This window comes from Delphinapterus leucas, chromosome 1, assembly GCF_059928025.1.
Source record: "Delphinapterus leucas isolate spDelLeu-1000000601 "Yukka" chromosome 1, BTC_Dleu_Yukka2, whole genome shotgun sequence".
Lineage (NCBI taxonomy): Eukaryota > Metazoa > Chordata > Mammalia > Artiodactyla > Monodontidae > Delphinapterus > Delphinapterus leucas.
Window position 1 is genome coordinate 62,056,426 of NC_143129.1, and position 13,860 is coordinate 62,070,285.

At 39.1% G+C, this 13,860-nt stretch overlaps 1 protein-coding gene and 1 pseudogene across 1 annotated transcript in view; one reads left to right on the forward strand and one right to left on the reverse strand.

Annotated features, from left to right (window-relative positions):
• Positions 1–13,208, forward strand: part of ANKRD45 (ankyrin repeat domain 45) — a 50,731-nt gene extending 37,523 nt beyond the window's left edge. The window contains exon 5 of the mRNA XM_089910994.1: positions 10,193–13,208. Coding sequence (XP_089767120.1) covers positions 10,193–10,224 — 32 coding nt within the window. The 3' untranslated portion in view covers positions 10,225–13,208. The remainder of the gene's footprint in view (positions 1–10,192) is intronic.
• LOC149750520 (large ribosomal subunit protein eL32 pseudogene) lies at positions 4,783–7,912 on the reverse strand (annotated as a pseudogene).
• Positions 13,209–13,860: the final 652 nt, after the last annotated feature.

Here is a 13,860-nt window from a genome sequence, read left to right on the forward strand (position 1 = left end):
TCTGGCATGTGGACATCTTACTTGCGGCATGCGGACTTCTTAGTTGTGGCATGCAGGCTTCTTAGTAGCAGCATGTGGGCTTCTTAGTTGTGGCACACGGGCTTCTTAGTTGCAGCATGTGAACTCTTAGCTGTGGCATGCATGTGGGATCTAGTTCCCCGACAGGGACCAAACCCCTGCCCCCTGCATTGGGAGCATGGATTCTTACCCAGTGGACCACCAGGGAAGTTCCTCTAATTCCTTTACATGGAAGGTTAGGTTGTTTATTTGAGATATTTTTGTTTCTTGAGGTATACCTATATTGCTATAAACTTTCCTCTTAGAACTGCCTTTCCTACCTCCTCTATAGATTTTGAAAAGTTGTGTTTCCATTTTTGTTTATCTTGAGGTATTTTCTGCTTTTCTCTTTGATTTATTTATTGACTCATTGGTTTTTTAGTAGCATGTTGTTTAGTCTCCACATGTATGTATTTTTCTTCTTATTGTTGAATTGTAAAGGTTTTTATGTATCTTGGGTACAAGTCTCTTATCAGATATATGACTTGCAAATATTTTCTCCCATTATGTGGATTATCTTTTCATTTTCTTAACTGTGTTCTTTGAAGCACAAAAGGCTTTAAGTTTGATGAAGTTGAATTTATCTATTTTTTCTTTTGCTGATTGTGCTGTGTCATATCTAAGAAACATTGCCTTATCTAAGGTCACCAATATTTACTTTTATGTTTTTTTGTAAGAGTTTTGTAGTTTTTTTAGCCCTTATGTCTAAATATGTCTGTGATCCATTTTAAGTTAACTTTTGTATATGGTGTGAGCTAGGGGGTCCAGCTTCATTCTTTTGTATGTGGATACCCAGTACTTAAGATTTTTATGTTTATCAAAAGGAGCTATGGTTTTTTAAAGGTTAAGGCACTGAATCTGTTCTAGGTAGTATGACAAACTGTCCCTTGCCAACTGTACCTAATGTCGAATGAGCATACCCATAGCACTCTCCTAGGTCCCCTGAAGGGAAATAGATGCCTTTGCACCATCCTTGTCTTTAAGGAGTCCACCAACCACTTTGTGAGTAAACCTGCCTACCTGAAAAGATAAACTAAGAGCTGTGTATGTTCAGGGAAGCCTAAGCATAAAGGGAAGACATCATGAAGAAAGAGGAATTGCCTGAAAGGATAGGTAACCAAGGTGGAATATGTAGGGAATTCTGGAATGAAACACAACATAATGACGAAAAGTTGAAATATGGGACTAGGGAAGTGGTCAGTATCCATCTGGCTGATTGTAGTTGAGTACACATTAAGGAAGAGTAGAAAATAAGGTTGGAAAGTTAGCTTGTGATCATTTCATTAATAGTACTGAATTAGGGACTTCCCTGGTGGTGCAGTGGTTAAGAATCCATCTGCCAATGCAGGGGACACAGGTTCGATCCCTGGACCGGGAGGATCCCACATGCCATGGAGCAGCTAAGCCCCTGTGCCACAACTACTGAGCCTGCATTCTAGAGCCCGCAAGCCACAGCTACTGAGCCCACGCGATGCAACTACTGAAGCCCGCGTGCCTAGAGCCTGTGCTCTGCAACAAGAGATGCCTCCACAATGAGAAGCCCACGCACTGCAATGAAGAGTAGCTCCCGCTCGTTGCAACTAGAGAAAGCCCGTGCATAGCAATGAAGACCTAATACAGCCAAAAATAAAATAAATAAATTTTTAAAAAGTACTGGATTATAAGCTTCAAAGTTTGGACTTTACTTTCAATGCAGTGGGTTGCCATTAAAGGCTTTGTTTGGGGTAGGAGAGACGAGGGATTAAGTAGTGGAGAATAATCTGGCTGTCCTTGCAAAATGGATTGGAGGGAGAAGAGACCAGAGAGAGTGAGACCAGTATAGTCCAGCAATGAGATGGTTAAGACGAGTTGTTGGTTATACAGTTCACTTCCCACCTTTCCCCCCCAAGCTACCACTATTGTTAGTCTGGCCCAACAACCCTCCCTCCTTCCCTTCTCATCTCTGAGGAAGAATTGCAGAGGCTCCAATCAAGATGCTGGAATAGAACGATGTGGAGCTCACCTTTTCCCACAAATACATAATGAATACATCTACATGTGGAACAGTTATCACAGAATACCTATTGAATTCTGGCAGAAAATCTCAGACACGCAGAAGTGCGAGGAAGATCTCCATGTAACTGGGTAGGATGAAAGAAAAAAAAAAAAAGGAAGCAAGCAGGATAGGACCTGTGCCCCTGGGAGAGAGCTATGAAAGAGGAAAGGTTCTCGTACCCTGGGAAGCCCCCGCACTGGTGGAGAGATCACCTGGGACAGAAAGGGAGCTTCAGAGGCTTGGAGGAGAGCGTAGAAGCTGGTTTGCAGCAGGAAGAGCAGAGAGAGACCGGCACAGAGGATCTGTGCTGCCTTGCTGAAGTCCCCAGTCTGAGATGTGGACCTACATGTGAGGGCTAGTTGCAAAAACTTGGGCTTCAGAGGACAGACCTGGGGAGAGTACTGGGGTTAGCCCTGCGGAGGCAGCCTGAAGGGCCTGGAGTGTGGTAAGGGCTGCAACCAGGAGTGTATGTGGAAGAAGCCTGGCCCACCATAGAAGTGAAGTGCCATTGTTAAGAGGCACTCGAAGAGAAGGATAGGACCCACCATTGCAACCTCACTTTTGGCATGCTTACGGCCAGTGTGTGCCGCCATTGAAACCCCATTGTTAATGCATAAGTGAAGTGGGGGGTGGGGCTTGCCATAGCAGCCTCTTTCTCATTGCCACCTCTATGAGCTCTGGGAGCATGCAAGCACCAGCAGGTTGCCCACACGTGGAGGTGGGGCTGAAAGCAGAGCCTTCCCCCCATGGCATGTGATCCACAGCACTGCCGCTTGCTTTGTAAACTCAGTGCCTGTGGGACATCCGAGTGGACAACGGGTGCTCCTATGGCTGGGACGGGTCTGGCCTTAGCAGCTGTGGGCTCTGTGGCTGCATGCACATGGAGGTGGGGCCAGAGTCTGGGCTACTTCCCTAGCTCCCATGGCAGGTCCAGGTGCGCAACTGCTGTGGTCCTGGTACCTAACTTCAGTGGATTGACGCCTATGGATCTGTGCTGGTGGCTTTGTGATCACAGCGCCTGAGGGGCACCAGGGCTGATAGCCTGCATTCCCACAGTGGAGGCGGGGCCGAGGGTAGTGTGCACAACAGTGTACTTTGTGAGCTCATGCAGTGGGTGACAGGTGACATCACAGAGTGCACTCCCCGATGGACAGCTCCGATGAAGGAATACTCAGTGGCTTCTCTTCCAGTGGGAGCGCTCCAATCCTGCCTACGTCACACTGCAGCTTAGAAATGGATCTGGGGGCTTCTATGCCAACAACTAGGGAGCAGACCCTGCCCCCAGCAGGGCTGTAACAACCACAGAGCAAAGAGGAGGCCCCGTTCAACATCCAACACCTACTCTGTTCACCACAACATCAGTCATATCCCCGTCAGTGGGATAACAGCCAGCAGACACTGAGGAAAGATGTGGCAGCCATCCATACTAAAAAACAGCCCTTGCACCAAAAATATTAAACCCACACAAGCTACACAGGGACACTTCTACATAAAAATAGCCCTCCAAGACCACAGTAGATAATTGTTTCTACTAAACTCATAGAGTAAGAGAAATATAAGTAAAATGAAGAATGAGAAGAACCACTCCCAATTAAAAGATCAAGAGAATTCCCCTGAAAGAACAAATAATGAAACAGACCTCTTCAGTCTAATAGATACCGAGTTTAAAAAGGAGATACTGAAAATACTGAAGGAATTAAGAAGGGCTATTGATAGAAACGCAGATTACTGTAAAAAGGACCAGGAACTATAAAGAGGAACCAAGACAAATTAAAAGGCTTATTTGCTGAGATGAAAGCTGAGTTTAAGGCAATAAGTAGCAGATTGAATAATGTAGAAGAACGAATAAGTGATCTGCAAGTTAGAATAATGGAAATCACCCAATCAGAACAGCAGACAGAAAGCCAAATAAAAAAAATTGAAAGCAATATAAGAGACCTATGGGATAATATAAAGCACGCCAGTCTACACATAATAAGGATCCCAGAGGGAGAAGAAAGAGAAAAGGGAATCAAAAATGTATTTGAAGAAGTTATGGCTGAAAACTCCCCAAACCTAAAGAAGGAAACGTATCCAGCTACAGGAAGCACTAAGGGTCCCAAACATGATGAACCCAAACAGACCTACACCAAGATATACTATAATTAAAATGGCAAAAGTGAAAGATAAAGGGAGGATTCTAAAGGCAGCAAGAGGAAAACAAGGAGTTAATTACAAGGAAACCCCCATAAGGCTATCAGCTGATTTCTCTACAGAAATGTTGCAAGCCAGAAGGGAGTGGCAAGATATATTCAAAGTCCTGAAGGGAAAAATTTGCAATATAGGATACTCTACCTGGCAAGATTATCATTTAAAATAGGAGAGATAAAGAATTTCTCAGACAAGCAAAAGCTAAAAGAATACAGCAATATTAAACCTGTTCTAAAGGAAATATTGAAAGGTCTTCTCTAAATAGAAAAGAAGCAAGAATCTATAGGAAAGAGAAAATCACAATTGGAAAGTAAATTACTTAAATAAATCAGTACACAGATTTTTTTTTTTTGGGTCAAGTTTCATGGTTTTATTCACACAAACACAATGTGCCCATGAGCAATCTATTCATTTTCTTTTTCTTTTCTTTTTTTTTTTTGCGGTATGCGGGCCTCTCACTGTTGTGGCCTCTCCCGCTGCGGAGCACAGGCTCCGGGTGCGCAGGCTCAGCGGCCATAGCTCACAGGCCCAGCCACTCGTCAGCATGTGGGATCTTCCTGGACCGGGGCACGAACCCATGTCCCCTGCATCGGCAGGCAGACTCTCAACCACTGCGCCACCTGGGAAGCCCCCTATTCATTTTCTTTGCTGCATAGCCTGGTGTTGGGATTGGTGACTGTGATAGCTAGCTGGGCTGCTCTTTCCACAATGGCTTTGTGGTTCTTGGAGGAGATGTGAGCAATCTCAGCACAGTAAGATTTGTTGCACAACAGCGGCGCTTCAAGCTCCTTGACATTGTGGACCAGGAACTTCCAGATGCTGCTGGGCAGCATCTGCTTTGTTTTCTTGTTGCTCCCATAACCAATGTTGGGCATCGAGATCTGGCCCTTGAATCTCCTGTGCATCCTGTTGTCATTGCTTCTGGATTTCTGTCAGTTCTGCTTAATTTTGACATATTGATCTGACTGGTGCTTGATGACCTTCTTGGTCCTCTTTTTGACAACCTTGGGCTTTACGAGGAGTCTGAGGGCAACCATGATGCTGACTGGGAGATGGCTGCCACTTCCATAGGCTTTGCTGAGGAAGAGAGCAATACACAGATTTTAAAAAATAAAATAAAAAAGATTTTTCTGTGAAAGTGATGATAAGCACAATGAACAGCAAAAGAATAAACATGAAGATGTAAAGTAGAACATCAAAATCATACAGTGTGGGGGAGGAAAGTAAGAAAATGTTGATTTTTTTTTCAGAATGTGTTTGAGCCTATTTGACTATCAGTCTAAAGAAAGTAGATATAGGAAGGGGTTAACATACTTCAAAAACAGGGTAACCACAAATCAAAAACATACAATAGATTCATAAAAACCAAAAAGAAGAGAACACAAGCATAATATAAAAGAAATCATTAAAGCACAAAAGGAAAAACAAAAAGAAAAAGAAAGGAACAAAGAAGAAATACAAAATCAACAGGAAAACAAGGTTTAAAGTGGCAATAAATACATATCTATCAATAATTACCTTAAATGTCAATGGACTAAATGCTCCAATCAAAAGTCATCTAGTGGCAGATTGAATAAAAAAACAAGAGCCTACAATATCCTGCCTACAAGAGACCCACTTTAGGACAAAGGACACATATAGATTGAAAGTGAGGGTGTGGAAAAAGATATTTCATGCAAACGGAAATGACAAGAAAGCAGTTGTAGCAATACTCATGTCAGACAAAATAGACTTTAAAACAAAGGCCATAAAGAAAGATAAAGGAGGACACTATATAATGATAAAAGGATCAATACAAGAAGATTATATTACACTCATCAATATATATGCACCCAAATACATAAAACAAATACTAACAGACAAAAAGGGAGAAATTGATGGGAGTACATCAATGGTAGGAGACTTTAACATCCCACTCACACCAATGGACAGATCTTCCAGGGAAAAAAATTACTAAGGCAACAGGGATCCTAAATGATACAGTATAACAGTTAGACCTAATTGATATTTTCAGGACATTAGTTCCAAAAAAACCCCCCAGAATGCACATTCTTTTCAAGTGCACATGGAATATTCTCTCGAATTGACCACACTCTAGGGTACAAAGCAAGCCTCAACAAATTTAAGAGTACAGAAATTATTCCAAGCATCTTTTCTGACCACAATTGCGTGAAACTAGAAATCAACCACAGAAAAAGAAAAGAGCAAAAAAGTCAATTGCAATTTTTTTCTCTTTTCAGTCAAAAAAGAGAAAAAAAATCAATTACTAAAAAACCAATGGGTCAACAATGAAATCAAAGAGAAAATTAAAAATATACCTTGAGACAGATGACAGTGAAATTCTATGGGATGCTGCAAAAACAGTTCTCAGAGGGAAGTTCACAGTGATACAGGCCTTCTTCAAGAAACAAGAAAAATCTCAAATAAACAAACTAACCCACCACCTAAAAGAATTAGAAAAAGAAGAACAAACAAAACCTAACGTCAGCAGAAGAAAGGAAATAATAAAGATCAGAGAGTAAATAAATAAAATAGAGATTAAAAAAACAATAGAAAAAATCAATAAAATCAAGAGCTGTTTCTTTGAAAGGGTAAACAAAATTGACAAACCTCTGGCCAGGCTCACCAAGAAGAAAAGAGAGAGGACCCAAATAAATAAAATCAGAAATGAAAGAGAAGAAAGCACAACTGATACTGCAGAAACACAAAAAAACCATAAGAGAATACTATAAACAATTATATGCCAACAAATTGGACAACTTAGAAGAAATGGACACATTTCTAGAAGCACACAGCCTACCAAAACTGAATCAAGAAGATATAGGTAATTTGAATAGACTGATCTCTAGAAGTGAAATAGAATCTGTTATAAAAAAAATTCCCTACAAACAAAAGTCCAGGACCAGATGGCTTCACAGGAGAATTCTACCAAACATACAAAGAAGAACTTATACCGATCCTTCTCAAACTCTTCCAAAAGACTGAAGAGGAGGGAACACTCCCACCATCACCCTGATACCAAAACCAGACAAAGACACAACCAAAAAAGAAAATTACAGGCCAATGTCTCTGATGAATGTAGATGCAAAAATTCTCAACAAAATACTAGCAAAATGAATCCAACAACATATAAAAAAGATCATACACCATGACCAAGTTGGATTTATCCCAGTGTCACAAGGTTGGTTCAACATATGCAAGTCAATCAGTGTGATACCCCACATCAATAACAGACAAAAACCACATGTTCCTCTCATTAGATGCAGAAAAAGTGTTTGATAAAATTCAACATCCATTCATGATAAAAACTCTTATGAAAGTGGGTATAAAGGGAATATTATCTCAACATAATAAAAGCTATTTATGACAAACCCACAGCCAATACAGTACTCAACAGTGAAAAGCTGAAAGCCTTCCCGCTAAAATCTGGAACAAGACAGGATGCCCACTCTCACCACCTCTATTCAACATAGTTTTGGAAGTACTAGCCACAGCAATCAGACAAGAAAAAGAAATAAAAGATATCCATATTGGTAGGGAAGAGATAAAATTGTCATTATGTGCAGATGACATGATACTATATATTGAAAACCATAAAGACTCCACACAAAAACTGTCAGAACTGATAATTGCATTCAGGAAGGTAACAGGATACAAGATTAACATACAGAAATTGGTTGCATTTCTTTACACGAACAAAGAAATGTCAGAAAGGGAATGTAAAAAGAAAATCCCTTTTAAAATTGCATCAAAAAATACTTAAGAATAAACCTGACCAAGGAGATGAAAGACTTATATGCTGAGAACTATAAAACATGAATAAAGGAAATTGAAGATGATTCAAAGAAATAGAAAGATATCCCATGCTCTTGGATTGGAAGGATTAATATTGTTAAGATGGCCATACTGCTCAAAGCAATCTACAGATTTAATGCGACCCCTATCAAATTGCCCATGATATTTTTCACAGAACTAGAACAAATAAGCCTAAAGTTTATATGGAACCATAAAAGACCCAGAATTGCCAAAGCATTCCTGAGGAAAAAGAACAAAGCAGGAGACATAACCCTCCCAGACTTCAGACAATACTGCAAAACTACAGTAATCAAAACAGCGTGGCATTGGCACAAAAACAGACATATGGATCAGTGGAACAGAATAGAAGACCCTAAAATAAACCCACACACCTGTGGTTGATTAATCTTTGACAGAGGAGGCAAGAATACACAATGGGAAAAAGACAGTCTCTTCAGCAAGTGGTGCTGGCAGTTGGACAGCCACATGTAAATCCATGAAGTTAGAACACACCCTCACACCATACACAAAAATAAATTCAAAATGGCTTAAAGACTTAAATATAAGACATGACACCATAAAACTCTTAGAAGAGAACATAGGAATAACATTCTCAGGCATAAATCGTAGCAATGTTTTCTTAGGTCAGTCTCCCAAGGCAGTAGAAATAAAAGCAAAAATAAACCAATGGGACCTAATCAAGCTTAAAAGCTTTGAGAAAATATTTGCAAATGATGCCACCGACAAGGGCTTAATTTCCAAAATATACAAATGGCTCATACAACTCAATAACAAAAAAACAACCCAATCAAAATATGGGCAGAAGACCTAAATAGACATTTCTCCAAAGAAGACATACAGATGGCCAATAAACACATGAAAAGATGTTTATCATCATTAATTATTAGAGAAATGCAAATCAAAACTACAGTGAGGTGCAACCTCACATCAGTCAGAATGGGCATCATTAAAAAGTCTACAAGAAACAAATGCTGGAGAGGGTGTGGAGAAAAGCGAACCCTCCTGTGCTGTTGGTAGGAATGTAAATTGCTGCAGCCACTGTGGAAAACAGTATGTAAGTTCCTCAAAAAACTAAAAATAGAGTTGCCATGTGATCCAGCAATCCCACTTCTGGGCATATATCCAGAAACAATTGTAATTCAAAAAGATACATGCGCCCTTATATTCATAGCAGCACTATTAAGAATAGCCAAGACATGGAGACAACCTAGATGTCCCTCAACAGATGAATGGATAAAGGTGTGGTACATATATGCAACAGAATGCTACTCAGCCGTAAAAAAGAATGAAATAATGCCATTTGCAGCAATATGGATGGACCTAGAGAAAGAGAAAGGCAAATATGATGATATCATGTATATGTGGAATCTAAAATATGACACAAATGAACTTATCTACGAAACAGAAACAGACTCACAGACATAGAGAACAGGCTTGTGTTTGCCAAGTTGGGGTAGGGGAGGGATGGATTGGGAGTTTGTAATTAGCAGATGCAAACTATTATATATAGAATGGATAAACAACAAGGTTCTACTGTATAGCAGAGGGAACTATAGTCAATATTCTGTAATAAACCATAATGGGAAAAAATATGAAAAAAATATATGTATATATACATATATATGTATAACTGAATCACTTTCTGTACAGCAGAAATTAACACAACATTGTAAATATAATATACTTCAATTAAAAAAAATTGCCTCTTTACCCAAGTCCTCTCTGTCCCCTTCAAGCACCCCAGTATCTTGCATGTTCATATTATAGAAATGTTAGATCTTGATGGAATCTCTGAAATGACCCCCTTGTTTTACAATGAAGAAAGTGCAGACACATGAGGTTAAGCAGTTTATTCACATGGCTGAATTAGGAACAGTAATACTGATTATGTAAGTGTGATCTCACAGCTTTAAATATTTAAAAAAAAAGGTGGGAATACTTGAATTGACATACAAACATCAAGGTTTCATTAATGACTGGTTCAGCCTTGGACATTATGATTTATTTCATGCCCATTGTTTTTAAAAAGTGGCTTCATTTTTGTTTGCTATAGCAAGCTAATTAAATGTAATTTAAAAATCTGCTTCCTTTCAGGTCAAGTGAAAAGTGCCAAATCTGTATTCTAAGCCATGGTCAGAAAAGAAGTCTTATAAAAGGCCGCATCTTCTTCTATATCTATAAAGGCAAACCTATTCATACCGACTGAAGTTAAATAGATGTGGGGTTTTATAAAAATGTTTAAGTATGAAATTAAATCACCCTCATTTCGTTTTACCCCATTCAGCATGCTTATGTCCAGACTCTCTGGCCTTGCCTCTGCCTCCGCAAGTCAGTTTCATGTGAGTTCCACGTACTCCTTCCAGAGAGTACTTGGCTGTGAGTCACTCTCAAAGACCATATGGAAGCTTTAAAAGTTACTTAGAGAATCTAACAATTTTCTGTGTAACTGAGGCAGGAAATTTCTGTTCAAGTGAGGAATTCTATTAAAAAAAAAAAAAGATATGTTGGCCATTTCCAGAAGAAAAATTTGTTCTCCCTCTCTCAAAAGGGAAGCTATGGGATGACATCCTGGAGCAAGGAAATATTAAGGATGGTTTGGATCAGGGTCCTCTGCTTATACAGCTATTACTTTTTTATGTCCAAATTAAAATTCACCTTTAAGGTGGGATATAGTCTCTTAGTAAATCTTCCTGTTTCTTTATCTTTAACACCCTTGTCTTTAAATTAATAAATACAAATCTGTTTCGTTTTATATTTAGATTTCCCCTACTCAGTAGGTTTAGCAATATAGTTATTATATCTGTATTACATGCCATTTTCCTTTTGTTTTATATTACCTACATTTTAGATATCATTGTTGGTTTCATATTAGTGATTTGGAATGTCCTTTTATCTACTTTGTCTAAGAGTTCCTGAACCTTCTACTACTCTGTGACTTTCTGGAAAAGTTTTATAGAAAGAAAATTATTCTCTTCTTTGTCCCATCCTGAAAGCTAGTTTTTTGTTGTTGAGGGGAAGGAAAAGAAATGAGCAATTCAGTAATTCCTTGTCAGTTGGCATTTTCTCAACCATGATTTTGAGGTAACACTGTCTCACAAATTTAAAAGTTTTGAGATCTTTTTTTTATGTATGAGCAATTCAGTTTCAGTTGCCTTAAGCAGAAGAAAAGGGCAATGACTCTCACTCCCCTCTCTGGTAGATCCAGTGGATGTTTATGGAGTAGTGCAAAGAAGACCTTTGTTTGCTCCGTTCTCTTAATATTGTAGATTGTGAGAAGTCTATTATCTTTAAGCACCGCGATAATTTCGGAAAAGGCCAGGTGCCGTTTTTGTCATTTCTACTCTAATTCTACATTTTCTGAGCCTTGATCTCGAATATGACAATATTCAATTATATTGTCAATTATACCTCAATAAAGCTGAAAAAAAGTCAGTCCTGACCCTTGGCGAGGCAATCTGTAATTCTCCATTCCATGACCTCTATCCCCAATGTTAGGAAGAGTTAATCCCTCCTTCTTTGGGGCACCCATAGCATTAATAGCTTCATACTGTATTCTGTTTAATTGTTCACATGTGAACTATTGAGCTTTTTGAGGGTAGGGGCTTTGTCTTGTTTTTCTTCATTCCTAAAGAACCTGTAACATAGTAAGTTAGTAAATAATAGTTGAATGAATTCTCTTTCGGTGCCACGTTTTTCATAGAACTCAGTAGTCTTCATTCATCTATAAAGCTTGTTCGCCTTAATAGAAATGAATCCTGAATCCTTTTCTCCATATTTTGCTAGTGTCAGTGCCCTATTTCCACTCCTGCTCCTCCAGAAGACAAGCCACACACACGTCTAGCATTATGACTGTATATCTAGTTTCTTCTCTTAATTGTCTATTTTTAAACTTTCTTCTTGAATGCCACATTACATTTTAGGCATATGAACCTGGTGATTACCAAGGAATTCCTGGATCTCATTTCAAAGATTTCATTGTTGTGACAGTCTGAATATACATTTATATCTATAGATCTGTTACTTTAGTATGTTTTGAGAGATACGATATGTCTTGTGACCTACTGTTGCATTGAATTATAAGTATATTCACAGGTCCTTATACTTTGAGTTTTAGCTATTACTCGAGTAGCTGCATGACTTTTCCCACACACCCACAGAATAATTAATTACTATTTCAAGGTGCATACTAGTAAATTAAAAATCACATTATTTGAGAGGTAGTAAAGCAAAGGCTACATTAAGTGTTCTGATAACTTCTAGATAGTGGTTCCTTAGGCTTTTGCATTTATTTTCATTGATTAGAAAACTGTAAAAAAATAAAAAAGGGAGGAGATTGGTATGACATCATTAAGAAAACAGCTATTATCTGTTATTGCTATCATTTAATAAAAGAGAAGACATATTAACACCAAAAAAGGGGAAGATATGATTTCAGTATAAGGCTCTACTCTTTAAGTTGAATAAATCAAGTTTTATTATAGACTTTTATGTTTTCATTTCGCTATATATGATGGAATTTTGTTATGAATCACAACTGGCATATGGTCTACCCTTTGAGAACTGCTCTAGACTGAGCTAAAGCAGTCAGACTGCTACTTAGGCTACCATGATGCCCCAAATTATAAAGGGCTGATAATCCATCCCAATGTTTCATCTAATTTGTGATAGATTGTATTTTCCAAGATGGTCGCATCTCCCATCCCACGGTCATGACATTCCTGACATAGGGAGGTGGGTCTCTGTTCTCTCATCATGAACCTGGGCAGGCCTGTGATTACAGTAGAAGTAATACTATGTGATTTCCATAGATCATAAAAGATAAAAGGTGATACAGTTTCTACCTAGTTCTCTTGAGATGCTGGCATGGAGAGACCAATATGGACAGGCACTGAGGCCCTGGCTGAGCTCCAGCCAGCAGTCATCAGTGATACAGGTGAGTCATCTTGGAAGTGGATCCTCCAGTGGAGCCACCCCAGCCAATGCTGTATGGAGCAGAGACAAGCCTCTGTTGAGCCCTGCCAAAATTGTTGATCTCAGCCAAATAAATGATTGTTGTTCTAAACTACTAAGGTTTGTGTCTGTTTGTTATGCAGCAATGTATAGCATAAAAATTTTGGAACCAGGAAGTGAGAAATTGACATAACAAACCCTAAAATGTGGCGTTGCCATTTTGGGACTGGGTAGTAGGCAGATGCTGGAAGGGGCCAGAGCGGAGTGTTAGTGAAAGCCTGCAGAGCCTTAGATTATTAGCAGAATCTTTAAGGCTGTCTAGGAGGCTATTAGTGGGAATTTACAGGAAAGAGAGGAAAATATTATTAGAAGCTGGAGAAAAGGGGCCCTTGTTATGTGATGGTGGTAAGTTTGGCCACACTTTTGTCTAAGTAATGAGCTCAGTGATCCTGCTAAGGACTTTTCCAGTGTTCAACTGCCACCTGGATTCTCCTACTAAAATATGAGAGGAGAGAGATGAGCTGAAAAGGAACAGTTCAGTTTTCAAATAACATTTAAAAGAAATATGAAGGATTCAGTACTTGCTAGGTTTGAAAATAAAATTAGTTCTCATTTCTAGCCTTTCTAGATGGCAGAAAATTCTCAAACTAAGAAACGGCTTCTGAGAAAAGGTAAAATCTCAGGCAGGATTGTGAGGTCATTTTTTAAGACCTCAGAGATATCCAGGTGGTATGTCATGGAAACTTTCAGACTCAGAAAGGCTTTTCTCAGTCTCAGACTTGAGGTGGGCTTTCTCAGTGCAGCTGGGAAGG